General features: G+C 46.4%; 1 protein-coding gene across 1 annotated transcript in view; it reads right to left on the bottom strand.

The window, feature by feature from the left end:
- Window positions 1-25545, bottom strand: part of BEAN1 (brain expressed, associated with NEDD4, 1) — a 47684-nt gene extending 22139 nt beyond the window's left edge. Inside the window, exon 1 of the mRNA XM_015422369.1 lies at window positions 25521-25545. Coding sequence (XP_015277855.1) covers window positions 25521-25545 — 25 coding nt within the window. The remainder of the gene's footprint in view (window positions 1-25520) is intronic.
- Window positions 25546-26978: the final 1433 nt, after the last annotated feature.

The raw sequence follows: 26978 nt of genomic DNA, 5'->3' as shown, positions 1-26978 counted from the left end.
TAGAGTCTCAGGCAGAGGTCTTTCACATTGTCTATTGCCCAACTGAACCTGGGATATTTGCATGCCAAGCAGATGTTCTACCACTGACCCAGTAAAGTTCCATTCTGTCATTTTAAAATTGAGTCTGGATACAACCTCAGGTCTAGCAACCAGAGGAAGGTGGTGAATGGCGACGGCATGATGTCACTAGCAAAAAAAATTATGGAAGTGATGTCAGTCCTCTCTAGGAATCCCTGGAAACTCTATGGTGAAAACCCAGAGTTTCTGGAGACTAGAGGGAGACAGTGACAGTGTGATGTCACTTCCAGATTGTTTCTATGGTTGCTAGAGAGGGCTGATATCACTCCCAGAAAAACTCTATGGTTCCTAGGGAGGACTGACATTACTTCCGGGGGGGAAATCTGGAAGTGATGTCCGTCCTCTCTAGGAATCATAGAGTTTCCGGCAGTTCTTAGAAAGGGGTGACATCACTTCCAGGTTTTCCCTGGAAGCGATGTCATACTATCTGCTGACATTTTTTTTAAAAAAAGATTACTTCTTGCCCACCAGCTGCATCAGCGGCAGTGGGAAACGGGAACCAAGGGTGAGGGATCAGTCACCCCCAACGGGGTCGTGGCAGCCTTACCTGGAACAAGAGGTGCCACTGAACTTTACCTAATTTTTGAGATAAAGGCTAAGGTGCCTGCTCTGGAAAAAAAATACTTAAAAGAAGGCAATGATTATAAACACTTATTTTTTTTATGCTGTCGAAGGCTTTCACAGCCGGAGTTCATTAGCTGCTGTAGATTTACCAGGTTGTATGGCCATGGTCATGGCACTGTAGAACCTGACGTTCTCATGGCATCCTCAGAGGTGTCAAGAACCTTGACACAGAGGGTACTCCATCTTGGTGTGTTATGCCTCTGAGGATGCCAGTCACAGCTACTGGTGAAACGACAGGTTCTACAATGCCAACACCACGGCCACTCAACCTGGAAAATCTACAGCAACTTATATATTTTTATTATTTATTTATTATTTATTACATTACATTTCTATACTGCTCCTTCCTGGAGGCTCAGAGCAGTTTACACATATACATTTAATCGCCTAACTAGGGCCACATACATATCAGGGGAGATGGATGCCTTACCAGGCACCTACACAGCGTAGATCTTTCTGTGGCGGGGTCTTTGCTAGGACCAGGCGGTAGTGTCCTTCGGCGGAGATCTTTTTCCGTCTCTTCGGCTCGGCTTCCTGGGATGGTCCTTTTATGGCACACGGCTGCATGATGAGATCGCAACTGGTCTCTGTCCCGGAGGCTCTGACCGTGCTTACGTCACCACGCCTCCACGCCACCTCCAATCGCCTCCCGAGTTGCCTGCCGTCTGCCGCCGATCCATCGCCATGTTCTCTCTTTTGCCGGTTTTTGTGTTGTCTTTCCAGAAAACTGCTCTGCGTAGCTCACACAGCAAAAACAGTATAATAAAATAATAAAAACAACAACTGTAAAACAATATCTAAACCAATCTTTGACCTAACCCAGTTTTTTTTATCCCACTCTAAGGAGATCAGGACAATGGATCAGTTTTCTGTATGAGGCAGGTCAGGCTGCACTTAAGTTCACCATGGGAGCTTCATGGTCATCAAATAGGGATTTGAACCTGGGTGTCTCCAGTCCTGGAGACACTCATACTACCAGTCCATACTCCAGTCCTGGAGACACTCATACTACCACACTACACTGGTTCTCCATTTGAACCTGGGTGTCTCCAGTCCTGGAGAATCTCATACTACCACACTACACTGGTTCTCCAGCCTTTTACATCTTATGTGTTCAGGGACGGCACTACTGCTTGTTGCAGAACAGCCCTGCTGACCCACAGGTGTCATTCTGCTTTGGGTCCTCCAAGAGGTCAAGAAACTCAGCAGCCATCCCAGGTCTCCACTTAACAGCACCACCACTCTTCCAAGACCATCCAACTCTCAGAGGGGTTCTTGCTTCTGAGTAGCTACACTGCCACTGGCTGGTCATCCAGAGAATCTCCCATTAAGAGGTCTAGCACTCTCAGCCCATGTCTCAGTCTACAGGCTCTGCTCAGTGCCCACATCTCTTGTTCGCTCCAATGAGCTACAGCAGAGACACCTCACTGTACTTGCAGAGTCTGAGGATCAATCTTTTTTTTTTTGCGCATTTGTGTGTGTGTGTATAAGTGTGTGTGCACATGCCTGGAAGTCACAGCAACCTCTGGTGACTCCTACTGGGGCATGGAGGACATTCAGAGAAGTGGGTTGATAGCCTGCCCCTGCCTGTCGGCTCTGGTATTCTTTGGAGGTCTCCCATCCAAATACTTGCCAGGGTCGGCCCTGCTTAGCTTCCAAGATCTGATGAGATCAGGTTTGCCTCAGCTATCCAGGTCAGGGCAGGATCTAGTGATCTACTGACCAACTGCCTCACTCCCCTAAGGTCCTTTTAGTAACATGTTCAAGTGGGGCTTACCATGGTTATGGAGAACAGACTTGGAATGCTCAAAGTAATAAAAAATTATTTTAAAAAATGTCCACACACATTCTCTGCACAGCAATGGATTGAGCAAGGAGACAAAGTAAAGGTGCATACATGCAATCTTCTATCCCTCTGCTATACATAACCTAATTGTTGTTATTCTGGGATTATTTGATTTACACTTAAGATTGCAGCATGAGAGCTCCTTTTTTGCAAGTTAACAACCCCCCCCCCCCATGGAATCAGCCAAAATGGACCTCATTCTCCTCATGTCAAGGGAATATATCTCCTCTGTTTGCCCCTTTTGGTCAGTTCTTCCCTTCCTATTATTCCCAGGAAGAGATACAATCTAGCATTTGGCATCCCCACATCTCTATCCCCTCATAGATGTCACATTCCTGCCAGGGTCTAAGATAGCCCTCTGATTGTTCTCTGCTGGCTAGAAATATTTGCATAACCAAATTGTAAGTAATGTGTGCTTGTGAGAGCCATTGAAAAGACAGTTGAGGCTTGAAAGCAATTAACCTCTCCTGTTGCCTATGCTTTTATGAACAGGGAAATTTCTTGGAAAGAATGTGCAGGTTTTGCAGTCCCAAAGCTCCTGATAGCGCGATGTAGCCCAAAGTGAAAGACATTTCTGCACACCACTCTATTCCACTAAGTACCCAGTACATTGTCAATATTAAATAAATTGCATTTCAGTGTTGCATGGAGCCGACACAGTACCTTCCTTCCCTGCCTCTTCTTTTTGGAATCTTGATGATGTGAGCTTTAATTTTGAGAGCACCACTCTTTTTTTTTTTCCCTGCCTGGAAACACAAACATTGGGTTTCTGCAGAACATGCAATTCCTTAATCAAGGTGAGAATGATGGGTGCGAGAGGGGGGTAGAAACAGGTGATGGGGCCCTTCGTCTTGGTATAAGATAAGGCAAATGACCGTGACCGATGAAGATTTTGTTGATCCTGCCTTCTGACCTATTCCTATTCAGTGCTGATTTGCTATGGTCCAGAGTGACCAATTGGATTCCGTGCTCTCAGCTCAACTGTGAAATAAATCCTGCTGGCTGGTGTGGTTATCGGCTGCTATCGGCCTGTCTATTCCTGCCACACGGAGATCTGCAAAATGAATCGAAGGCTCCCAAAGCTTGCCTGAGAAAAAACTTCAATTTAGCAAGAAATGGTATAAGAAGGATGGAATGGAATTTAACTCTGGCTGTGCCGTGATTCAGGGATGCAGCTATGTAAACCTGTTGCTTTCACACCCTCCTTAATGATGCCTAGAGTCATCTGGCTGACCACTGAAGGAAACAGGAAGCCGGATGAATGGATGGACCCTCAGTCCCATCTGGCAGGGATCTCCTTAGAGCTACAGCAGATGTGACATGGGAGAACAGTCATTAGATATCCTGCAAGGACTATCAATCGATCTTCATCCCATTCTTCCTTCGAGGCTCAGGACCCCCAATGCAAAATGGAAATACATCAATATCCTGCCCCAGTATATTTGGTTAAGCCACTTTTACCTTTGACAAGCGAAAGTTTTTTTTAATTCAGAGCATGAGATCAACAAAGCACCCATAGAAGAAGGGGGAGGAGGAGGAGAAGATTGGATTTATACCTCACCCTTCGCTACCTGAAGGTGCCTTAGAGTGATTTACTGTCCCTTTTCCTTCCCGACCCCACAACAGACACCCTGTGAGTTAGGTGGGGCTGAGAGAGCTCTCTCAAGATCTGCTCGTGAGAAAACAGCTCTGAAAGAACTTGTAACTAACCCAAGGTCACACCAGCAGCTGCATGTGGAATTGTGGGGACTCAAACCTGGTTCTTCCAGATTAGAGTCCGCGCTCCTAACCACTACATCAAACTGGCTCTTCGTAGAAGAAAGGCCATCTACATAATTGAAACTGCGCATCTTAACATCACTGATAATTGACATGTGGATTAATAATCCATAAAATCTCCACAGCCCAAACACTAGTTGTTGCCATTCCTTTATCAGGTAGTGGCATGAACAAGGTTTCACAATACGTAATAAATATACACACCCTGTGCGGTTGCTTTAGCACACTGGCATATATTCATGCATGGTTCATGCTTGGATTACTGACAGTTGTTCACCTCTGTCATGGTTCCATAAAAATCTTTGCCTGCTATCTCCCTCAAATACTGGCTATCCTAGTATCCCACCTTTATACCTCCAACATACCTTCATTTATAAGGTTTGATTTTCTTTTTTAAAAAGCCATTTTTGGTTCTTTACTGGGCCACACTTAACTCTAGAGCAGACCTCGGCTTTAAACGGATGACATTTTATATGCCTACACACAGGGACGAAAGAGGTATTCTGGTTCATTTAAAAAAACGGAGGGGATTTCCTCTCCCCTTGTTCGTACATTCAGGCGCCCCATGCCAAGATAGGCCACACTGGCCCATGTAATTACTATTTAGTCTACTGATCCCAGGCCTGGTGCTTGTGGATGCCATGGTGGCCAGTGTTCCCTCTAAGCTGAGTTAGTGTGAGCTAGCTCACAGTTTTTTAGCCTCCAGCTCACAGATTTTTGTCTTAGCTCAGGAAGGACGGCTCCAGAGCAAACTAATTTATACAGCAGCCAAATCGCTCGCTCACAACTTTAATGCCAGTAGCTCACAAAGTAGGATTTTTGCTCACAAGATTCCACAGCTTAGAGGGAACATTGATGGTGGCCCATGGACATGTTTCTTGGTGCCCCTTCTTGCCAAAAGCAAACAGCCAATCCTTGACCAAGCTCCCCATAGCAGCCATTTGTGGCAACACCCACCACCTGTATTCAAAATTCCAGTAGTGCCCTCAAGCTTCAGAAGGTTGAGTGGAGCTCTCCTTGCTGGAGCCCCTAGACGACACAGATTTCTGCTGCGTATAAAGAGAAAACCACTTGACAGATCTTGGCACCCACTTCAAAGTGTGCCTGCAAACTCCCACATAACCCCAGCACTCTATAAGTAACCATAATGGTTTCTACAGAGGGAGATACTAAAGGGGATTTGGGGCATTACTCCACCACAAAAACTGTGAGTGACCTTGTCCCAGGCAAAAGTGGCCAACCCCTTCCCTGGAGATAGCTAACTCTGCCTTTTATTTATTATCTTTTCTCCCCCAGCTATGAGGTAATGATTTGCTTCTTGTGCACTGACATCCTTATTAAAGAGTCAGAAAGAGTAAGATTGGATCACCAGCGGCCTGCAAATTGAGCCTGTCAGAAACCAGGCGTGCGTCCGCTGGAAAAGGGGCTCTGGGAATAAATCTTTTCAGAGGCCTGTGGCTTTGGGGCATTATGTTGATGTCACAGCAGTTTGCGTAGGTGCTGGTTCAAATTAACAGGGAAAAAATCTTCCCATCTTCCAACCCAGGGCCTCTTTTATCAACATGATAAATACCGCTGTGGTGAAACAAATCACTCCTGAGAGAAAGTGACACACGCTGTGTGAAGCCGCTCCTCACCCCCTTTACTCCAGAAGAAAACAATTTTGAACTGATGCAGCTTCATCCGCAGGACTGGGCCTTCATATTTCTTTCCACAAACCACTCCAGGCCTCGGAAAAAAGCATGAGACAAATTGTGCAGCGTATAGTTGCAGTGAATACACAGAGTTGGCTTTATCAGTTAAAATCAGCAGTGCTTAGTGATGATCTCTAGTTAATGAATTGGGGGCTAGTAAAATATATTATTATTATATACTAGAGGGGAGAATTGCCCTGTCTCCATTCCATCACCATTCCTCTGGTAATCTGCACATAGGTGATCTAGACTTTTGGCATTATACTCCGATCTTTAGAACTGCCTTCCCCTCGGTAACATTTTGCCCCCAAATATTTATTTTACTTTTTTAAAAAAATCAAATTTATTTATTTTCATTTGCAGTCCTTCTTTCTCACTGGGACTCAAGATACATTGCAAGTACGATAGAACTATTCAACCCATCAGTAAGCTGGTCCAAAATATGAATAACATTTGGATGACAATAACATTTGGTTGCATATAATTACTATTCAATTTTAAAGTAAATAAACATGGGTTCATTTTGATCTGTCGTGTTGGGGTGTGAACAGGTCAGATTTCTTGGGAGAAATTCTTGAACATTCCAGTTTATTACATTTGCATCCTGCCTGCCTTTCAGTGTGAAATTCAAGATGGCATACATGGAGTTACCATCCAGCAGTGGATCGGCTAGAGTTGCCAACTCCAGGCAGGGAAGTTCCTGGAGATTTGTGGGAGAAGACTGAGAAGGGTGGGGTTTGTGGATGGGGTGTGTGATGGCATGGAGTCTACCCTCCAAAGCTGCTATTCTTTCCAGGAGAATAAACTAGAGTTGCCATCCCCCCCAATGGGGGCGGGTTTTTCCCCAATTTTGGGGGCCCCAATCCGCTGCCTGCCAGTTGGCTGGCAGGGGGAACCCCACCCCCAAAGAGCCCCATCTCGCCCATTGTGCCAGGCATATCACACGGGGGACACTCTAGTATTTGGGCAAAAACTCTATGGTGACCGTAGTTTCCCCCTCAAATGCTAGAGCGTCCCGCCTGACATGACTGGCATAATGATGTCACCTTTACGTGTGCACCAGAAGACTCCCAGAGCAAGACTGGGCCCCTCACCGGCAGCCAGGCAAGACCTGGCAACCGTAGAATTAACCTCTGTGGTCTGAAGATCAGTCATTCCAGAAGTCCAGCCCCCAGCGGAGGTTGGCAACTCTACTAGACCAGCACAGTTGTCTTTACATCATACCCTACGATATACTGCGCTATTGGCTCACATAGAATTTGTGGCTCTGGGCCTGATTTTATCATGGTGCTAGGTCAAAGGGAACCAGCAAAAACCTAAATCTAAGTAGACTAACGTAGACCTGCACAGCTTGTGACGTGCCAACGTCACCAATAGACCATGTTCTGTCTATTGTGCAGGCTTGGCTTAATTGGAGCCATGTTGAAAGGGTGCTTAACTTTGGGCCAAGCTGGACATTACACAGGAGATGCAGGAATAGTCTCCTGACCCCTGTTTAAAAATGAAAAGCAGTCATAGAAGGCTGTTACCAGAACAGAGTAGCTGGGGGAAAAGAGGGAGGCTCAGCCCTTTCCCCTGTCGCCATTTGTCAAATGCTAGAGCGTCCCGCCTGACATGACTGGCATAATGATGTCACCTTTACGTGTGCACCAGAAGACTCCCAGAGCAAGACTGGGCCACTCACCGGCAGCCAGGCAAGACCTGGCAACCCTAGAATTAACCTCTGTGGTCTGAAGATCAGTCATTCCAGAAGTCCGGCCCCCAGTGGAGGTTGGCAACTCTACTAGACCAGCACAGTTGTCTTTACATCATACCCTACAATATACTGTGCTATTGGCTCACATAGAATTTGTGGCTCTGGGCCTGATTTTATCATGGTGCTAGGTCAAAGGGAACCAGCAAAAACCTAAATCTAAGTAGACTAACGTAGACCTGCACAGCTTGTGACGTGCCAACCTCACCGATAGACCATGTTCTGTCTATTGTGCAGGCTTGGCTTAATTGGAGCCATGTTGAAAGGGTGCTTAACTTGGGGCCAAGCTGGACATAGTCCAGGAATAGTCTCCTGACTCCTGTTTAAAAATGAAAAGCAGTCATAGAAGACTGTTACCAGAACAGAGTAGCTGGGGGAAAAGAGGGAGGCTCAGCCCTTTCCCCTGTTGCCATTTGTCTATCATAAACATCACCCAGCTGTTCCCATGTTCACTCTAAATGTTCCCTCTAAGCTGAGTTAGTGTGAGCTAGCTCACAGTTTTTAAGCCTCCGGCTCATACATTTTTGTCTCAGCTCAGGAAAGATGGCTCCAGAGCAAAGTAATTTATGCAGCAGCCTAATTGCTCGCTCACAATGCCAGTAGCTCACAAAGTAGGTTTTTTGCTCACAGGACTCCATAGCTTAGAGGGGGCATTGCAGGAGAGTGTTGTTGTTTTTTAGCATAAACATACTGCTCCTCCATTCCTGACTGAAAGTTCCCTGATTGCTTTTCAGGAAAAAATGAGGCCAAATGCAACATGCTGGAACATGTGCCTTTTGTGTAATGTTTCACATTTCTTTGGTGACTATTTATGCTACTGGCCAACACAAGATCTGGTAGCAGTGAGTTCCGTTTGGTGACTATTTATGCTACTGGCCAACATCTGGTAGCAGTGAGTTCCATAAATTAAAAGAAGCATTACAAGAAGTATTTCCTTTCTGTCCTACTGTCCAACAGTTTCACTGGATGATGGTGTTGGTTATTCTAGAGAAAGAATATAAAATTGTGGAGGGTTTTGGTACTCAAGATAGTGAAAAATGAAAGACTGCTAAGGATGCCTAAAATCAACCTTATTTTAAAATGTCAGCAGCTGAATATCAGCTGAAGAACTCACCAAGTCCAAGTTCTGGATAGGTCTCTATCACTACAGAAATCTCAAGTCCAAATTCTGGAGAGCTCTCTCCCAGTACGCAAATTTCAAGTCTAAGCTCTTGGTAGGTCTCCAACACTACAAAAATTACTTTGCCAGGAGGCGTTGGCAGAAGATGGAATCCACCATTAGACTGGCAGTGATGTGCCACAAGTAAAATTTCCCTTTCGTTTTTCTCAGTAGGCTCAGTTTATCTCTAATCAAATGCACATTTTGTTTGGGAAGAAGTTCCATGTTATCATGCATTACATTAACCCTGAAATCCAGCTACTGGAGAGGAAACAAATCGACCCAAGCGGCTGATGTTACAACAGCGGCAAAATAATGTGACACAGGACGGATAATATATTAATTCATGACCCTTGTCATCCTGATGGCTGGCTGCACTACTTATGGCTTCATTTCCCGAGGAACGGCATTTTTACTATGCCGCAGCGTACGAGATGAATATCACCAGCCGGCAATGAGAGCCCGGTAATTCCTCTCACACTGCTTCCCTACTATCAATTTAAAAAGAAAGAAAGTTATTATTCACCATTTATTGGGCCCTACAGAGAGGGATAAATACTTGGATGTCTGCTATGATTCTCTCGTGCTGTGCTTGCTGGTGTGTGCAGCTGGAGGCCTCATCGCTCCCCTTCTAAACTAAGATAAAATCAGGACTGCCGAAAGAACAGGAGAATTGTTACACAGCGACAATGCTAATGTATTCATCAGGAGCTTGGGCGGGGTGTGAGTCTCCTGCGTTGATTACCCGGCCCTCTCTACTGCTGCAACAGAACCAAACAGGAAGAGATGGGAGAGATCCAGGTCTATAGCAGCGCCAGGCAACTGGTTTGAAGCTCAGGGAAGGACCGCAGGGATTTTTCACCCGTGCTTCACCCCCCACCTCCCCAGTCGGGATGGCCCAGGCTAGCCTGATCTCATCAGATCTTGGAAACTAAGCAGGTTCGGCCCTGGATTATCCCTTCATGGCCAGCTTGCTTTAGGGGTCAGAAGTTGGGCCCATCTCCGGAACGCAAGGCGACATACATTCCTCTCCAGTTTGAGAGCCAGTTTGGTGTAGTGGTTAGGAGCGCAAGTTCTAATCTGGGAGAACCGGGTTTGATTCCCCACTCCTCCACATGCAGCTGCTGGTGTGACCTTGGGTCAGTCACAAGTTCTCTCAGAGCTGCTCTCTCATGAGCTGTTCTCTCTGAGCTCTCTCAGCCCCACCTACCTCACAGGGTGTCTGTTGTGGGGAGGGGGAGGGAAAGGAGATTTTAGGCCACTCTGAGACTCCTTCGGGTAGTGAAGGGCGGGGTATAAATCCAATCTCCTCCTCCTCCTCTTCTTCTTCCCCTCCTCCATTTCATCCTCACAACATCTCTGCGAGGCAGGCTAGGCTGAGAGACAGAGTGACTAGTTCAAGGCCTCTCTGTGAACTTCCATGGCGTGAGTGGGGATTCGAACTGGGTCCTCCCAGGTCCTAGTCTGCCACCCTAACCACTTTTCCACACTGGCTTGCCGTCACATGAATCTGGCATCTGATAAAGAGGGGATTTTTTCTGGAAATGCTTCCGTCAATACTTCAGCCTTTCAACAGACAGCTCATTCTTCCAGATGAGATCCTGAGTATATCATTTCATTTTATTAATTTTTCTGAAGGCTTGTAATGATGGATGTGTAGAAAAACAACGGCCATTGCCTAGCTCCTCCAGCTAAGCCACTGAGACAGATGGCATAATTGCTCTGATATGACTGAGAAATAACTTACAGCACTCTGATTAGGGCAAGAAGGTGTTTACTAAAACAATACACACACGTGTGGGAATGCTCAGATATCGGTATCCTGGTGCATCAACACACTTCTCTGTACATTTCTCATGCAGCGGCACACGCTTGGTGCAACAGGAGAAGGATCTCACAGGAAGGGACCCAAAACAAGGGTGGGGGCCGTGGCTCAGTGACAGAGCATCTGCTTCGCATGCAGAAGGTCCCAGGTTCAATCCCCGGTATTTCCTATTAAAAAGATCATGTGATGTGAAAGCGTTCCACCCGTGATATCGGGGAGCTGCTGCCAGTCAGAGTAACCCATACTGATCTTCGTAAGGTTGATGGGAGTTTCATTCCATGCGACTTAAATGTGGTGTAGGGCAATGTTCCCTCTAAGCTGTGGAGTCTGGTGAGCAAAAATTCTGCTTTGTGAGCTAGCGGCATTAAAGCTCTGAGCGAGCGATTTGGCTACTGCAAATTAGTTTGCTCTGGAGCCATCCTTCCTGAGTGAAGACAAAAATCTGTGAGCTGGAGGCTAAAAAACTGTGAGCTAGCTCACACTAACTCAGCTTAGAGGGAACAATGGTGTAGGGTTACTATTCCCCCATTGGGCCGGCAGGAGGAAATTCCCCTCCAAGAGCAACATTGGGCGATGTACTGATGTCACCCAGAAGTGACATAGACACATTGGTGATGTTGAGGGGGGATGCTCTGGTTTTTGGCTAAAACTCTGTGGTTTGGGGGTGATTTTACCATAGAGTTTTGGCCCAAAACAGGAGTGTTACCCCCCCCCCCATGTGCCTACATCATTCCTGGAGACACACGATGTCACTTCCAGTGTCGCTGGCACGTTGGAGGTGACGCTTCTGGCTCCCAGAGTTCTCTCCCTTCCCCCCCCCAACATCTTTAAGAAACCTGGCAACCCTAATGTGGTGCTGTAACGATTCCTTGTTTCTCTCTGTGTGTGTCTCTTTAAAAGTTTGGTTGCATGGCTGTGGTAGATAGACCAGGGTGCTTGAGAGAGGCAAGTGTGGTATGATTGGTGGTTGACAGAGAGGAGGAGGGGTTTTGGAAGTGAAAATTAGTGGATGAGTATGTATGTCAGTCAGGAGTGACAGTTACAGGTTTGACAGTGGCAGCCGTCTATACCCAGAAAAACAGAATAAAGAGAACTTTTAAAGTGAAACCAGTCCTCCAGAATAAGGAGGTCGTCACAGGTGCCTTCCATGAAGATATATTCAGGTGGGTGGCTGTGTTGGTCTGAAGCAGCAGAACAACGTTCAGATCCAGTGGCACCTTCAAGACCAACAAAGTTTGTTCTCCAGCTTCAGACCAAGATGGACACCCACCTGAACCACTACTGATCTTGATAGATTAATGGTCTGACTCATAGAAGGCAGCTTCATGTGTTCCAATAGTAGAGCATCTGCTTTGTGGGCAGAAGGTTCAAAAGGCTCTCTGGAAGAGTTGCTGCCAGCCGCAGCAGGCAACACTGACCTTTACAGACTGACTCAGTGGAAGGCAGCTTCATGTGTTCTGATCGGCCTGTGCAACTTAGGGGTTTATAATTTATAACCCACGTTTTTGATTGCACTGGAAATGCACTGCATTGAACACCTAACAAAGACTGAACGAAGACTCCATATCCTGAAGCATTTCCCCTTCCCTATTTTCTTAATTTTTGTTGTTAACAGCCAGCTCAAAGAAGAGTTCTGGCGAACACAAAAGCTTGCTTGTGGTTATGTGTCATTTAGATATCCCCAAAAAAGAGACTGGGAGGGAAGGCAGCATTGTACAGCTTGATCTCAGCTGATCTTGGAAAGCTAAGCCGAGTTGGTACCTGGATGGGAGGCCACCAAGGAGGCCTCTGCAGAGGAAGGCCTTGGCAAGCCACTTTTGCTTCTCACTTGCCTTAGAAGCCCCAGGCTGGAGCCACCATTCATTGGCAGCAACTTGAGGGCACTTTACATATGTAATAAAAGAGAATATGTGGATTGTGTTTTGGGGTTTTGAACCCATTGTAGGCCAGTGAAGAGATCTTGGAATAGAGGGGTCATATGATTACTGTAGCATGCCCTGGGCCAATTACAGTCTTAAGTGCAGTCTCACATAGAATGTATTACACTCATCCACCTTCTAGGAGATTGGAATATGGATAAGAGTTGCAGGGTCACTTAAAGTGCAATCCCAAGCAGAGTTACACTCTCCTAAACTCACTGATGTCAATGGACTTAGAAAGGTGCAATTCTGTTTAGGACTATGCTGTGAAGTTCGAACTCTGGAGACTGGAAGGCCTTGTCTACTGTTAGACTTTCTCTCTCTCTCTGACAGATTTCCCACAAGCAGCTGCACCGCCCTCGCTCTCCCCTTTCCTGATTGTATTCGTCAATTTCCCACAACTTGCTGTGCGGCGCATTTTGACCAGCAGCTTCACCCGATTTCCCCTGCATCTTTTCGATCCTCAAAAAACAGGACTGAGAAGACGCAGCAAGTAGTGGGAAATTGAGGAATACAATCGGGGGAAAGGGAAGAGCGAGGGCAGAGCAGTGGCTTGTGGGAAATCGGTCTCTCTCTCTTTTTTCTCTCCCCCCACTACAGAAGCACTCTAGCATACTGTATTGATCAGCTCTTCCCTTGAAGCTGCCGTCCTGGGCGAGGCAATTTAGAGCCAATCAAAAGTGCATTTCCAAAAATGGGTTTGAAGAAGGCTGCACTTCGTGGCCTAGTTTGCTCTTAGAGTGCAAAAGTGGGCTTGAAGCTCAACATCAAAAAAACTAAGATCATGGCATCCGGCCCCATCACTCCTTGGCAAATAGAAGGGGAAGTCGTGGAAGTAGTGACAGACTTCACGTTCCTGGGATCCCAGATCACTGCAGACTGTGACAGCAGCCATGAAATTAAAAGACGCCTGCTCCTTGGGAGGAAAGCGATGGCAAACCTAAACAGCATGATTAAAAAGTAGAGACATCACTCTGCCAACAAAACTCCGCATGGTCAAAGCAATGGTATTCCCAGTAGTCATGTATGGCTGCGAGAGTTGGACTATAAGGAAGGCCGAGCGCCGAAGAATAGATTCTTTTGAACTATGGTGCTGGAGAAGACTCTTGAGAGTCCCTTGGACTGCAAGAAGATCAAATCAGTCAATCCTAAAAGAAATCAACCCTGACTGTTCTCTGGAAGGCCAGATAATGAAACTGAAGCTCAAATACTTTGGCCACCGAATGAGAAGGGAGCACTCACTGGAGAAGACCCTGATGCTGGGAACGATTGAAGGTCAAAGAAGACGGGGACGGCAAAGGATGAGATGGTTAGACAGTGTCATGGATGCAACGAACATGAAACTGAGCAAACTTCAGAGGACGGCGGAAGACAGGAGGGCCTGGCGGGAGCTGGTCCATGGGGTCCCGAAGAGTCGGACTCAACTGTGCGACTGAACAACAACAACAACAGCAGATAAAAATCCTTAACCAGAAGGGGGGGGGGAGGAGAGCTGCACTTTGCACGCCCAGCTCTTTGGAATCTGTGGGACACAGGTGGCTTTATCTGGGATTTGATCAATTTGAGATGTTGACACAGCTGTTCCATGGTACTTTTAGTTGCTGCAAATGGAGCGTGGTCCACCGCAGATTCCAGATATTTGTGCTCCCTGGCCCTCTTACTTTATATCAGCTGCTGCAGCAGCGTCTTCCTGAAGCTGGCAGCTTTTCTTCCAAACAAGCCCCCGTTCGTGCTAATTTTAGTGTCACGAATAGAAATGATATGTTTATTAATGGGCTGCTCTTGAGTCAACGAGCGGCAGGGCTCTGGCCCAAGGATATTCTCGGATGCTGAGCGTTTGGACGGGAATGAATTAATTAAAGAATGGAGGAGAGGATTAATGAATGAAAAATGACCCAATGTTGCACTGTCGTCTTGCATTTGGGATTAGCTGCCTACCGTGGAAATCTGCCTTGGCACTGAAGCATAATCCCATAATTTGGATTCCGGATCAGAAAGGCATTATTTGATTCTAGAAGTTGGCGGAGAGGGATGGGATATTCCCTGCCGCTACTGGATCCCATAGCAGTCTCTCCAAACCACTTCAAGAGGCCAGCTCTCTTGTCTCGAGGGTTCTTTCATTTGTGTGACTTTCCAGCAGTGCACATATGGCTGGCACATGGAAACAGAGTTGAAAGATACTCAAATATTAGCCTCCGGAATGCCAGGCTACGAAACCCCCTGTACTCAACCCAAGCCCTCTTCCGTTTCTGCAAACATCTCAGCCAAGTGCTCGAAAATGCTCGGCGAGAATTTATTTGTTTATCTGATTTACACCCTGCCCTCCCTGCCGAAGCAGGCTCATGCATGCCCTCTGTCCACATGAGCAAATGCCCATCCCTCTCCTTGCTAGCTTGCCTCCCCAGCCAAAAACCTTTATGTAAAGGGTGAGAACTAAACTGCTGCGAAGGGAACAGCTTTTTACTCTTCCAGTCTTTTCCAGTACGACCCCCTGGCAGCAGCGATGGGAATTGTAACCTTCTCCCTCCATACTGTAGCCCACGGCTTTTTGCAGCTAAATGCGTTTCATAGGAAGAAGGAGGTGCACCAAACAGTTTAAATTTCCCTTAGGAAAAACAAAAAAAGAGTTGTTTCCAAGATGAAACGTATTTTTGCTGGATACAGTTTTAATTCTGTACCAACAGTGAGTAGAAATGGGGCAGCTATGGATCAATAAGCAGGGTGTTAGAAAGAGCCTGCTGCAGGTGAGAAGGTTACTGGGATGACCTCACAGTCAAATTACATGGCCGAAGGCTTCTTGTTGCTTGCCGGGGCTTCTCCCCCAGGGCCACAAAGCTGGCTGTCTTTTCCCCCTTGCCTCTGGCACCAGAGCATCGGCAAAGGCAGAGGACTATTTTTGTAGCTGCCAAGTCGGGCTTGACATCCGATGCTTGCTCGCTCACTCTCTTGGGGTGAGCTGCAATCGCTCCTGGGTGAGCACCCAAGTAGAACACGATGTTGTGCATTTGAGCATAGGGACTGGATCTGGACTCCCAGGAAAGATGGGAAATAATTGCTCGGGCCCATTTTTGTTCACGGAAGCCAGAAATAGTGACCGAGCTCTGCTGTGAATCCACACATGTGAAGCACGACGGCAGGAAATCAGCCAGGAAAACAGTGCTGTGCAGCTACTGTGAAGTCCTAATTGAATTGCCCCTTCTGGCTAATGCCTTGTTTACTGAGTTTAAGATTCGAAGGTCACTGTGTGTATGAACGAGGTAGTAAAGGTTTGTGGGGTTTTTTTAAGAGAGGAGGGAGGGAGGGGGTAGACATTAGAGATCAGCTGAGGGCAAGTGACTGACAGGTATTCATGTTTTAACAAACAAATAACCTGGATGGGACTGGAGTGGGACTCATTCAACAGCAACTGGCAAGTTGGGTGCAAAATTAATGGGGAGCAGTATCGGGTTCTGCAGGACCCGGGACAGCTCTCAAGGGGGATGGATGCACCACAAAGGGCTCTTTCCCACAATGGCCCTTAGGGTGCTTGTGAAAGAGTCTCATCACTCTCTGTGGTCTTGGAGGTAGCGAATCCCACCAAAAATCTGTCCTTCCCTTTCCATCCTTTACTGTTGCAACATCATATCTGCATTTGTCCTTGTGTGTGTGTGCAAAGTGCTGTCAAGTTGCAAGGTTTTCAAGGCAAAAGGTGAACAGAGGTGGCTTGTCATCGCCTTCCTCGGTATAGTAGCCCTGGAATTCCTTGGTAATCTCCTATCCAAATACTAATCAGGATCCACCCTGCTTAGGTTTCAAGATCTAATGAGACTGGACTAGCCTGGGCCATCCAGATGAGGGTTTGTCCTTTTAGGATAAAGGGAGCTCAAACCCGTGTAACTTTCTCTGTTGCCGGACTTGCATGCAGGGAAAAGCTTCACTAGCCAGTTCTGGTTGGCCATGTAGCTGTTAGGTGGAAGAGAAACTCTTGCAGAAAACAAAAAGGATCTGGATGTTTGAGGTCCTCTAGGCTGTACACGTCTTTCTTGTTTGTTTGTTTGCGTCTCTCCCCGTCCCAATGGTGTTTTCCCCACACTGGCTCCATAAAAACAGAATTCCATTTCCCAATGCTGACCTGACAGTTTCTTTCAACATTTCTACACGTGTTGAGATTGGCTTCTGGTTATGATGAGCTAATGCCACCCTGACTAATTGCAGTGGCATGGAATTGTGGGTTTCTCCCCCCCCCCAATGCCTTTTGACTTTCTTTTTACATTATAAAAATAAGTGAGCACTAAAAATAAGCATGCAAACCTTCTAACCTGCTCCACTTTCCCCAATTATATATACATACACATAGACCGCATGCACAGACATCTGCACACACACCCCTGGTCACAGGCTGTTACTGGGATGCGTTACCAAGCCAACCTTAATCTGGAACAAGGATTATTCTCTGCTTTCTCTTTAACTTATATTCATCATCTTTAAATATAGAGGCACCTCTGTCTCAGAAGCAAAGTTGTCACTGCAACCTACATGTTGAAACAAGATCTGCTCATTCCAGGCAGAGGGAAAAAATATACCAAGGGTGCCTTCTCTTGATCTGGTTACTTCCTAACTCAAGAACTGGCTCCTATCCTCCCACCAGAATCACAAAGAGAACTCTGCGGCTGGGTCTGTGCACCTTTTGGAGACTGAGACATGTCAACCACTCACCCCCTGGAGTACAACACTCAGTGTTGTGTACATCCTGCCCGTGGGCCCAACCAAGTACAATTTTTTTTTTGCTTAATGCAGGTATGCACCACTGATGATTTACATTACAGTTCTTGCTTCTATATATATTATGTCTGCACGCACATGTTTCGCCTTTCTGCCAGATAGGTTGCCAGCCTCCAGGCGGGGCCTGGAGATCTCTTGGGATTACAAGAGATCTCCAGACTACAGGATCAGTTTCCCTGGAGAAAATGGCTGCGTTGGAGGGTGGACTTTGTAGCATCATGCCCAGCCGAAGTCCCTCCCTTCCCCAAACTTGCCCTACCCAGGCTCTACCCCTTAATCTTTCAGAATTTTTCAACACGGAGTTGGTAACCCTATCTCAAGGGCCTCATTTAAACCTCTGGTCCACTCCTTTCTTCTGTTTGCTTGAGATTGCAAAAACAGAGGAGAAAGGAGATGGGCAAACCCGCGCTGAAGGGCTCTGTGTTGGTGTGGCGGAGCATGAGTTTTGGGCTGCTGCATGAATTAGTTTGCTCTGGAGCCGTCCTTCCTGAGCTAAGATAAAAATGTGTGAGCCGGAGGCTAAAAAACTGTGAGCCAGCTCACACTAACTCAGCTTAGAGGGAACACTGGACCCAACCCTTTGTCTGGAAGGAGGAGGCATCAGCCAGAAACATTGCTGCAAACTCCTGGTTGGGGGTGAAGCTGGACACAGCAACCATGACAATCGCAGGTTACATCCAAAGAATGGAAACAACAGTTGCCATGGCAGTAAAGCTCACAGTGTGCTGCAGTAAATTCTGGCCATTCGTAATGGTGGGGCCAAAGAAACAGTTCACACATTGGAGTCCTTACAGTTTCCACTTTAAAAAAAAATGAAGTTCCCTGCTTAGAATTCAATTTTTCAGGCACGTACAGGCCTGACTTGTCTTGGGGCCACAGTGTGATAAAAGAACACACTTCCACCTCCTTTCCCCCCCATGTTGTTTTTGCAAATTAAAACAGCTGCCATCTGCCCTCGTTAGGGGGAAATTAACCTGCACTGGTGGCAACGTGTAAGTTTCTTCAAAAGAGGACCAATGTGGTATGGTGGTCATAGTCATTGCGCCGTGGTTATGGGAGACCCAGGTTCGAATCACCACTCTGCTGTGGAAGCTTCCTGGGTGGGCCTTGAGCCAGCCAACTCTCTCAGCCTAGCCTACCTGGAAATTCAGTTCCCAAGAGGAACTCTCCGTCCACATTGGACAGAAACATCTCCGGCAGTTTAGAAAATTTCATAATGTGCGAGTCAGTTCCTAGCACAGTGGAAAGCTAACTAGCACCTCCATATTCTGGAACGCAGCTGCATAAACTTATGCTGTCAGTCATCCACTTGAGATCCCTGGCACCAGTTTTCCCTCTAAGCTGAGTTAGTGTGAGCTAGCTCACAGTTTTCTAGCCTCCGGCTTACACATGTTTGTCTTAGCTGAGGAATGGGAGACCCAGGTTCGAATCACCACTCTGCTGTGGAAGCTTCCTGGGTGGGCCTTGAGCCAGCCAACTCTCTCAGCCTAGCCTACCTGGAAATTCAGTTCCCAAGAGGAACTCTCCGGCCACATTGGACAGAAACATCTCCGGCAGTTTAGAAAATGTCATAATGTGTGAGTCAGTTCTTAGCACAGTGGAAAGCCAACCAGCACCTCCATATTCTGGAAAGCAGCTGCAGAAACTTATGCTGTCAGTCATCCACTTGAGATCCCTGGCACCCTACCGTGCTTGGTGTTAAAGTGAGAAGGAGAACCACCCAGAGACCCCAACAGCTGAAGGACAGGGACCACATATTTTATATGAGCATGCTGCTGATGGCTAGGGATGCCAGCCTCCAGATAGGGCCTGGCAATCTCCAGGAATTACATCAGATCTCCAGACGACAGAGATCAGCTCCCCCTGGAGAAAATGGCTACTTTGGAGGGTGAACTCAGTGGCACCACATCCCTGCTGAGGCCCCTCCCCACCCCAAAACCCGCCTAGGCTCCACCCCCAAGTCTAAACCCTAGAAATTTCTGTACCCTGAAGTTCCCCGCCTTCCCCCCCAAATCTTCCCAGCTCCGTGTTGGCAATACTACTGGTGGCACAGGGGCTCGCTCTCCCCCCACTTAATGGAGCTGAATTTGCTTTTGCATATATTCTAGTTTTCTTTTTCCACTGTAGAGCTGGTCCTGACCTTTGGAAGAAGCACTGTCACAGTTTCCATTAGCTAAGCGATTACTTGTGATGAATATTGCATGGGTTAAACAAAAAAAAATACATAAAAAGGAAAAAGAAAGATGAACCTTAAAAGAACGTTTTATGATAGAGAAGAGGGTGGTCTTTTGACTGTTTCATCAAGAAGCTTTTGTGCTGTTTCCTGCACACTAATCTCATTCCTGAGTCTTTGTTTATAGTAGAATCCATAAAAATTGCAAACCCCATCTGATATTGCTTTAATAGTTTAGGTATTTCTTTCTTCCCCAAGCTTCAGAGGTTAACGCTTTCTGCCCACTCTCATCATTTATTAATTTTCATCACCACACTCCTCTAATAACCCTCTTTTTTTTTTTTACGTGATTGGAATACAGCAGCTATTTTGTGTCTGATCGTGGCTCTAACCCGACGGGCAGTTCTGTTGCCCAAACTCCAGTGAAAGGAACAGGCCCTACACAAGAGCACAATATTCTGGTTTTGCCAGCAAAACCAGCTCTTTTTAATCCCCAGCCCACAGTGGCTCTGGAGCACAACAAAGATAACTGGGATGAGCAGCCAAGGTCCCACCTCACCCTAGTTTGCAAAAGGTCAACAACCTATTTTTTCAACAGCTGACCTCAGAATGACCCTTGGTTGCTTTATGTCCATAGCCCCAGGAAATCCATATGAAGTTACCTTCATACGGCCAACCCACCCAGTCAGTATTGTCTGCTCTGAGTGACAGCAGCTCTCCAGGAGCTCCTGAAGACAGAAAGCCTTCCCATCTGAAATTTTTTGCTGGAGATGCAAGGGCATGAACTCTGGACATTCTGCATAGAAAATAGGTGTTGTTTTCTGTATCTGTATGCCAAAGTCAGCCTATACCTCCATCTTGAAATCTGCTCTGAACGTCTATTATTGCATAGGTAAAGGTAAAGGTTCCCTTGCTTGAAAGCCAGTCGAATCCGACTCTAGGGTTGCGGTGCTCATCTCCGTTTCAAAACCAAAGAGCCAGCACTGTCCGAAGACATTTCCGTGGTCATGTGGCCGGCATGACTAAACACCAAGGTGCACGGAACGCTGTTACCTTCCCACTGAAGTGGTACCTATTTATCTACTTGCAATTTCTTGCTTTCGAACTGCTAGGTTGGCAGGAGCTGGAACTAGAGACGGGAGCTCACTCCGTCATGCGGCACCCGGGTCTCGAACTGCTGAACTACCGACCTTCCATAGCCTGCAGTTCAGCGTCTTAACCACTTGAGCTACCGCAGCTCATTGCATAGACAGGGATCCAAAAGTCCTGGTGCCCAGTTGTCATTAAGGATCTGTGTTTTATTTATTTCTTAAATTTGGACTTCTGAATGGCAAGGACTTTGGGTTCTGTGATGGATTTCGTGACTTGGAAATGAGCAAACCAATCTTTAGCTTGCAAGACTGGAACCTTGGCCTAGACCATCAGCAATTCAAAACCCGTTACTAATTTGCATTGCAATTATAAAACAAATCCCATCTTTCCCCCCTGACTAGTACCGGTTGTTGAAGTTTTATGCAAGACCAGGGTGGAATTAAACTTATTGTCTCCTTCTAAATGATGTTTTCCCTTCCCTCTGGCTGTTTCCTGAGCACAAACAATAGTAAATGGAGATAAAGACATGTGTATGAACAATGAAAGGCAGGCTGCTAAATTAGCAGTAAGAAAAGCACACATAATGTATTCCACCCTCATCAGGGCCCTGGCACGAAACAGATCAGATAGTTTAAAGTTGTCACTTGACAAAATACCCTCTCAAGCAATTCACAATTTTCTATTAAAAACTCTGGAATCGCCTTTGGGTAAAATGCATTCATGAGTCAATTTTACCTTTTGGAGATTTCCCACCCCCCACCCCCGATTGTGATAAATAGTAAGCTTTCATTCAATTGTTGCTGCAGAAAAACTGAGAACAGCAAGCTGGGCCTCTGGAAACCCCCCCCCCATTCCCTCTCTAGAATTCTATAAGTTCATAGGAGTTTGGGCCAGTCAGTTCCCGTCTCCCTCTTTTAAACTGATTCTCAGCTGCTTTCAACATTCTGTGCCTCCTACAGCATGCTCAATCCTTATCATGCCTTCCCCCCATTTTTTCTGGGTTAATTCACAAAGTCACATTCCTCTCTATAGGAGGGACTCTGTTGAGCATGTGGGACCCCTGTCTTGTCTGTGGTTGATCCAGGTTTTCTGCTATAGTGGTGATGATTTGTAGTGCCTTGTTAATGGTCCCACAAACTGCTGTCCAAGGTGCTGAACACAGACATGTCTACGGTTGCATTTGGGATTATTCAATAGCAAAAAAACAACAACCCCCCATGATCTATTGCAGTGTAGATATTGTTAATATTTGCATTAGAAAGCACACATATCATTTTGACTTAGACAGCCTCAATTTTGCAGTGGTCACTGGCTGATACCTTTCATTTGGATTCTTCCCGATGGACTAACACAGCTGCCTATAATTTTGTCTGCTTAGGAGACGTATACAACTTAGCTTTCCAGAAGAGATGGCCTAAAATTGAAGGAACACAGCTATTGACCACCGCAGAGTGGGACTTTGTCTACTGGGGGACTCAACGTATCCTCCAACCGCTAGGCAACACTCTCTGATTTGACTTCTTTTGCCCATGAACCCACAGGAAATCCAGAAGTACTTTAGAGCGTTGATGTTAATCGTCTTTTAAATTTAATATTTTTAAACCCAAAAGGAAAAGATCAGCCATAAGTATCATCTGTTTAAAAATGTATGTTGCTACAGTTCTTGTTGCTAAATCTTGAAAAAGATACTGCAAGTAATAGTTTATTGCGCTCAAAGACCATAATGCAGCAAATACAGTTAATATAGTATTACTTGCAGTATCTTTTTCAAGATCTAGCAACAAGATCAAGCAACAAAATTGGAAAAAGTGCAGAAGAGAGCAACCAACATAATTAAAGTGTCGGAAAACCTTTCCTATGAGGGAAGGCAAAAGAGTCTGGGGCTCTTTAGTTTAGAAAAAGACAATTCAGGTGGGGGGAACACATGACAGAGAGATAGAAAATTATGCACGGGGTGGAGAAAGTGGATCCAGAAAACTTTTTCTCCCTCTCCCACATAACTAGAACATGGGAGCACCCAATCAAGATGATGGACAATAGGTACAGGACAGACAAAAGTAATTACATTGCGGAATTCACTGCCAGTAGGTGTAGAGATTGTCACTAACGTAGATTTTTTAAAAAGGGGAATAGAGAGATTCATGGAGGAGAAGTCTATCAATGACTACTAGCCAGGACAACTAAAGGAAACCTCCAAATCCAGAGTAGTAAACTCCCCCTGGATTATTAGAGCTAGCGGGCAATATCAGAGCCACTATGCCCAGTTTGTTGGCTCCCCAGGACAACTGGTAGACCACCACGTGAAATAGGATGCTGGACCAAATGACCACATGTCTGATCCTGCAGGACTCTTCTTTGGTTCTTAACAGTGCCATCACCACCACCACCACCACCTTAACTGGTTGTTTTAATTGCATTTCCACCTAACAAATGCCTTCCGCAATTTCACATTCTGAGTCACTTCCCGCAAAGCACATGAGCAGCAACCAGTGGGGAGAAAGTTGTTTTTCTAAGAAGACACTGCAAGACCTGGCAGAACAAAATCCTCTCCATCATTTCCTTTCCTCTGGTCGTTAAGCGAATGTAGGATATTAAGTTAGGCATTAACGACCCAGAAGAGTGAAGGTGACTTGTATGTAATTCACTTCCTATTCATTCTGCCATTAGTCAGGTGTAGGGGATGTGCTGCCAAGTACTTCTTCACCTGAAGGTCTTTCCCTTCATCTGTGAAAGAGCCCAGGCTCTCATTCTCGGGCTATACTGGAGACTGAGGGACAGGGAAAACTATCCATTCTTTGAGACTTTCAACCATAATTGCATTCTCAGACCCACCCTCTAGGAGAGAGGCAAACGCACTGTCTTTTATCAGTGTCAAGTTAGCACAATGAACGGTTAACCCTGGAGAAGTCAGTTTTGCAGAGGCACCATGAGAATGTACGATGAGAGTACAATTTGTCTTGCTGGATCAAAACAAGATCTGTAATAGTCTAGTATTCTGTTCCTGGCAGAGGTCAGTCCAACAGCCCCCCCCCCCGGGAACTCAGGAAGCAACTCATGAAGATGTTATTTTGCACCCCGTTCTTTGTCCCTAGCAACTAGCAGTTGGAGGTATACTGCCTCTGTACATGGAGGTTCCACTAATTTATTACAAATGGCAACTGAAGTTAAATTACAAGAAGACTTTGTGCGCATCTGAGCTGTCTCCATTCCTCAGTCCTTCGCCTCCCCCCCCCCTTCCAGCCCTTGCTTCTTGCTATAGCCTCAGGTCAAAAGGGGCGGGGGGAGTCAGTCATCAGCCACACCCTCCTACTTCCACTGACTCCTGCCCTGCCCTGCCTGGAGTGGTCCAACTGGAGCCTCCTCATCAGCCCATCCCCTGGCCATTTTAAAGACAACATGGCCACCCGCACATGCCCTCTTTGGTTCTTCAAATCCTTGCAAAAAGTCGGGTTCTTTCTGAGTTGCTGCGGTTGCTTACTAATGTTCCCCAATGAATAAGAAATGACTGAACGAGCAGATACGGGACCACAATGCAGTTTGGCAGCCCAAAATATGCATTATCAAGACCTCTTAGTGGGAGCAGGAAACACCCAGCTTGCTCAAATGAAAGGCACATCCCCACTCTTCTCAGGCTTGTACAGAGACTTCAGGTTTCTATGGCCTTCTACACATCAGCTCTTGGCAAATGGGATTCCTCACCCATTACAGGAATTCACGAGCTCAGCACAGCTAAGGAATGGCCTCTATGTTTTTTTTCTTGAGTAGATCTGAATTCTACATCCTTATATTTTATCTCACACTTTCTGCCTTTTGTGGGCGCTGGGACCTGCTGATTCGTCTATTGTTTTCCCACCGCACTTCTTACATAAAATGAATGGTGCATCTGAAGAAGGGTATGTGCACATGAAAGCTTAGACATTGAATACAACTCTGTGGTCTTAAAGGTGCCACTGGACTCAAACTTTGTTCCACTGGGGTTCATGTAACTTTAAAGGTGCCACAAGACTCTTGTTCATTTTTGGTGCAAGAGACCGGCGACGCAACCCTATGAGGAGTTGCACCTTTCTAAGCCCACTGAGGTTCAATGAGCTGAGAAGGGTATTAACTTTGCTTGGGACTGCACTGTTAGTCCTGTCTACCCTAAAATGGCCCATGTGGTATAGTGATTAAGAGTCCTGGACCAGGACTGAGGAGACCCAGGTTTTAAGTCTTCCCCCAGTTCATGGGGCCCTTAGGCTGAACCTTCTCTCGCAGTCTAACCTACCTCACAGGGTTGTTGTTGTGAGGATAAAATGGAGGGAAGAAGAACTCCATCCGCCACTCTGAGCTCCTCGGAAAAAGAGTGGGATATAACTGTAACCAACAAGTAACACCAGCGCTCTAGGATCTCAAGCAGAAAAAGCTCCCTCCCAACCACCTGCTAAGTAAACCATGCTTGCTTTAATTCTTTACTTCCTTTATACCTCGCCTTTCTCCCCTTCTCCATTCTATATTCACAACAACCCTGTGAGGTAGCTTAGTCTGAAAGTGTGTGCCTAGAGGTTGCCCAGCGAAGTCTCCATGCCAGAGCAGAGATTTGAATCTGGGTCTCTCAGGTCCTAGTTCGACACTCTAACAGCTACACACACTGGCTTCAGAGGTTACCCCACAGAGCCAATTTTAACCAGCCCCACTGGCACACAAGTCCCTACTGACATGAACTGCAGTTAAAGCGCAAGGGCTTCAGGAGCACAAGCCAAGCCGTTCAGGGACACACATCCTTCCTGGCCCGCTTAGCGGGCAAGACTACTGCAAAAGACGCTGAAAGGGTCACTCACTTGAACATGTTATCTGGATGGACATGTAGCCCGCGCCACAGTCCTTCTTGTAGTGGCAAGGCAGCCAGTTGAAATGGCAACGCCCGTCGCCACACTGCAGCTCTTCTTTCTTACAAGGCAAGATGCTTTGCTGATCTGGGGGGGGGGGAAGAGAGAGAGGGGAGAAAGAGAGAGAGAGAGAAGGAGAAATGAAACAATCTGAAAAGCACAAGAAAACTTCAGGGCTGAGCAGAAAAGAACAGCTGTCTGAAGCCGGGTACAGGAGACGTGCATCTCAGTCGCTCCGTGCCAGTCTGTTTTGGTTCGCACTTCAGTGTTTATCATTTGAGGCCTTTGTGTCAGTTTCATAGCCCCATGCGCTTAGGTGTAATTGTTCGACATCTGCAATTCTCCACGCAGCTGCTCCAGAGGAACAATGTCAGCACCCTCCACCGGTGCACTGCTAAATACCACCCGCCGCAAGCAGTGCGCTGGTTCAGGAGGTGCCGGTGCGGTGCACAGAACTGGAAGACTGGGGGGGCTTGGTCTTGTGCAGACTCATAACGAGATAATTTCGTTTGCGTGCTTTCAGCACTTCGTGGATAATGTTTCCCCCAGTAACCGGATGTTTAGTGACGGGTAAATTAAAGTTAGAGTTTGGAGAACAAAGACTGTCTCCTTCCTCCACTGGCTCAGAATGTTCGCCTCTGCTAGCAGGTCAAATTGTTTTATAAGGGTATCTAAAAGTAAAGACAGACGTTGGAAGACAATGGAATGGAAGCCGCTGCCAATGACTTAGATGTCTTTAAGAGAGACATTTTAATCTATTTATTTTATTAGACTTTCCCCCCCCAACCCTCCCCCAGAATGGGGTTCAGGATGGCTAACCGCGTAACACTACAATAACAAGAACACAACCATGATATCAGTAAAATCCAGTTAAAACACAACACATAGCTTTTGGCATAAAAATAAACAGCACGGAAGGTAGAATCTACCAAAATTACATTAGTGAAATGCCTGGTGGAATAACTGTCTTATATGTCCTGTGGAATGTAGACAAGTCCCACAGGGCATGAGGTTCCTCAGACAAAGCATTCCACCAGGTTGGGGCCACCTTAGAGGCTAAGGTAGGTAAATGGAGTCTCCATGCTTAGGGACAGTATATCTTTGAATGCCACTTGCTGAACAGCAGCAGTTGGGGAAGAGTCTCTATGCTTTCCTAGCGAACTTCCTGGAAGAATCTGGCCGGACACTATTGGACAGAGGCTAGTGATACAGCAAAACCTCCGGTTTGATCGAGCTATGCTTTTCTTAAGCATCTTATGTCTTGCAAAACGAGTCCCCAAAGGAGTCAGGAAGTCATAAATCAAGACCAGCGCCAGGAGGACGGCGCCTGCAGACAACAGAAAAACAACTCGCTACAAAGGGTGCCTGGTAGGTTAGTCACCCTCCCTCTTGTATGTGGCCCTAGGTTAG

The sequence above is a fragment of the Gekko japonicus genome, unplaced genomic scaffold (assembly GCF_001447785.1).
Source record: "Gekko japonicus isolate JY-2015 unplaced genomic scaffold, Gekko_japonicus_V1.1 scaffold951, whole genome shotgun sequence".
Taxonomy (NCBI): Eukaryota; Metazoa; Chordata; class Lepidosauria; order Squamata; family Gekkonidae; genus Gekko; species Gekko japonicus.
Note: the sequence above shows the minus strand (reverse complement) of the source record. Positions and strands in the feature narration are given on the sequence as shown.